Raw genomic sequence first — 3,289 nt, forward strand, 5'->3', positions numbered from 1 at the left:
GGGGGTGAATTTTTGTTAAAAGCCGATGACAGCTAATAATTTATAGGGGACCCTTCTGATTTAAGTTCATGGTCGCTAAAGTGACCATGAGCTTATAGCAGAAGGGAGAAAGCCACTGACGTAAGGCTTACTGAGCTGGCCAGCTGCAAGCGGATGAATTCCGCCGTAAGCCGTACGTCCGTGGCAGGGAGAGATTTAACCTTTACTTGGGTTAGGGTTCAAAGGGTTAAAATTTCAACTTGCTTATCTTTCTCTGCAATGTTAGGAGAGGCTGTGAAGGGTGAGGAGTCTGAGGTGGTTTGACCATTGTATGTTAATTAAGTGAATGAGAGAGAAACAATCCTCAAATTTAATTCCGAAGTCTTTCCTAGGACAGATCACAGTGAAGGTGCTGAGAAAAAAATGGAATTGGCCATCTTGTCGGCTTTAACAAAACATCTTAAAATGTAAGAAATATTTTTTTTAAATTTATTTTTCTTTATGCTGTGTGAATAGGAACACATAATAAACATACTGTATATTCACTGACAAACATTTCACTGCAAAAAGTGGAAATACACTTTAACATTGCTTAAATGTTATCCTCTTCTCCTTTCGCTGACACTGTTAGCACCCAGGGTTTGTTTATTAAATTGAGAGTACAGTGTATATTCTGGGTGTCCATGTTTGAAGTGATTGCAGTAACTAATTTAAAGCAAAACTTTGGAGGTGCCTTTCACATTTTACATGCTTGCCACATGCAGAGGGGGGGGGGGGGGGAAGAAGCCCATCACGATGCAGGGAAATTCATTACGCAAGTGCTTTGTGGGCGTTTTGGGTGGTGCGCAAGAGGTATTTTAGGTTGTCAGCTATTAAAGCTTTTATTTTTTGAGCGTTTCCCCAAAGGCAGACTTAAACTGTTATTTGTGTTCATGCTTTTACATATTTTCTTACTTTTATAAACATTTGTACTGTACATATGTCTTAACTGTAATCCTCTGCAAGGTCTTCAATGGCAGTCTCAGGTGTCTATTAGTATGGCTCGATATTTAGAGGAATATCATTTAAAAGCGTGCATCATGGAGACAATTCTCAAAGGACACCCTGGTTTCTAGAGAACACTCTGCTGTAAACAAAAGAACTCTGTTGCCATTTGAAGAATCCCTTTAATGACTAGGAGTGCAATGTAACATATGATACAGGATAACATGTCATTAGAATTTCACTGCTTCATGCCCAGTTATGTGTGAAAATCTAATAGATTCTGCAAAAATTGGATTTTCCAGGTCACAATCTTCAACCACTCCTATCATCACTAGTTATTATCTATTCATATAAATGTTAGCATAATTGTTTAAAAAGGTAATCCAACAACATACCTTGAGGAAAAACCTTTTGTCGGTCCTTGCAGGGTTATACGAGGCTAAATATCCAGCAATGAGCAAAAATTTGGAGTAATAAGGCAGTTCCACATGAGCATGGGCAGACAATCCTAAGAGAACACATCACATGCATTACTTTCATTACTGTTCATTAATTATTCAGATGCTATTGAAGGTGAGGCCAAAGTAAAGTGGTAACAAGGAAGAGAATCAAACCATCAAATTCCCATATTTCAGCTGTAGGTAGATGTCTGTGAGCTAAATTATCTGCAGTCTCTTTCATCTTTAAGAGACTGAAGCCTACCCCCATAGAGCTTTGCTCTGCTCACCAGCCCCTGGCTTGTAGTCTCTCTTCTCTGGCTGTAGTATATAATGCCCTGCCGCACAGATAGAAGGTGGGAAATAATGTACTCTGGGCCAATCAGGTTGTATTGCACTGTAGAGTGCTATCAGTCTAATATATTTTTAGGCACTAAGATCCAGAGATAGGGCGGAGTATAGAGAGGACTTTAGCAGTGCGATGATGTGTCCTCATAGGTCAATGAGCTGGACAGAGGTGGGGAGGTGATAAAATAAGCTGCAGCTGCAACAGTAAATAATAGTGGTGTGTGAACCAACACTAGCTGAGAATTAAAGATACTTTGTCCAGCTGAATAATCTGCATCATTTTTTAACTGTGTACTTAGTGCCTAGGCTTGAGGTTTAGTCTATAAAGAATTAAACAAGTAAGCTATGAAAACTGCATTAAACCCCTTTCACATGACTGGTACCCATTCTGTCTCAGCAGGGGATTAGTCTAGGATCTCTTGTTGAGTCATAATTGAGACGGATGGCACATATGTGACGCATGTCTCTGTTCCGATTTTTCCTCCAGCTTGGGTTGGAGAAAGCAGACTCCTGTAATCACTATGGGTGGTCAGATGCTAAAGGACATGAATCCACTTATATCTACCTACATCCGGTCTGCTCAGAAAAAGCGGACCTGGGTCCAAACTTTTTGCGTTTGGTCTAATGGACCTAAATGGGCGGATATAGACAGATGCACATCCGCTTATATATGCTCATCCATAGGATTGTATTGCAATCCATTTTTAATTGTGTAATCAAGGGTCAAAACACAGAACAGCTGTGCAAAATGGGCCTTACAGGTGTGACAGTTTATATATCAGATACACACACACGTAATATTACATATATCAAACTATATAAAGACCTTTCAGTTGTGATGCTTCGCTATCCTCTTGTTGTATCCTTTCCCACTGTGAACTGTTCGGAGAGAAAAAGAAAATAGCATCTGTTTATGTGCCTGCAGTGACTGAAAGTGATATACATTTGTTACACTGCAACTTAGATGTTTATGTTCCTAGATAGAGATGGATGATTACATTCCAAGAAACCGTACACTAACGTCATTCCGAGCTGAGATGCTTAAGTGGAGGATAGAGAGTCATATATTCACAAAATAACCTTCTATCATCCAGCGGAGAAGCAGAGACTCAGAATTAGGAGACCTTAATCGAATTAATTAGACTGAGTGATCTGTGCAAGGCTCTGGCTCAGATTCTGATAAGAGCGAGCGCTTTCTAACCTTGGACAAATCCCTCCCCTCTGCATTTCTGAGAGCTATGTAGTCTTTCTCAGCCACTGACATGCCCCCATCTCAACAGCCAAGCAAGAAAAACTTAATTGGAAAAAAATTAAAGATGCACACTGGCTTAGCATGAAAATCCATCGCTTAGGGCTCATTCACACCAGATGTGTTGGGGATGCCCTAGGCAAGGCTGCAGCCCCAACACATAGACAAGGCAAAAAGCCAGGATCAGCATACCAGCACTGTTCCTCCCAGAGCACACCAGTGGCTCCACGTGTGAAGGATCCCCTAAAATAAATAATTATTGCATATATATATATATATGTATATATCTATA

At 40.2% G+C, this 3,289-nt stretch overlaps 1 protein-coding gene across 1 annotated transcript in view; it reads right to left on the reverse strand.

The window, feature by feature from the left end:
• ORC5 (origin recognition complex subunit 5) overlaps positions 1-3,289 on the reverse strand; it is a gene marked incomplete at its 5' end in the record, with an annotated part of 21,694 nt that overhangs the window by 12,686 nt on the left and 5,719 nt on the right. Inside the window, 2 exons of the mRNA XM_018568524.1 lie at positions 1,359-1,471; positions 2,575-2,627. Coding sequence (XP_018424026.1) covers positions 1,359-1,471; positions 2,575-2,627 — 166 coding nt within the window. The remainder of the gene's footprint in view (positions 1-1,358; positions 1,472-2,574; positions 2,628-3,289) is intronic.

The sequence above is a fragment of the Nanorana parkeri genome, unplaced genomic scaffold (genome assembly GCF_000935625.1).
Source record: "Nanorana parkeri isolate BGI_ZX_2015 unplaced genomic scaffold, ASM93562v1 scaffold1202, whole genome shotgun sequence".
NCBI lineage: Eukaryota > Metazoa > Chordata > Amphibia > Anura > Dicroglossidae > Nanorana > Nanorana parkeri.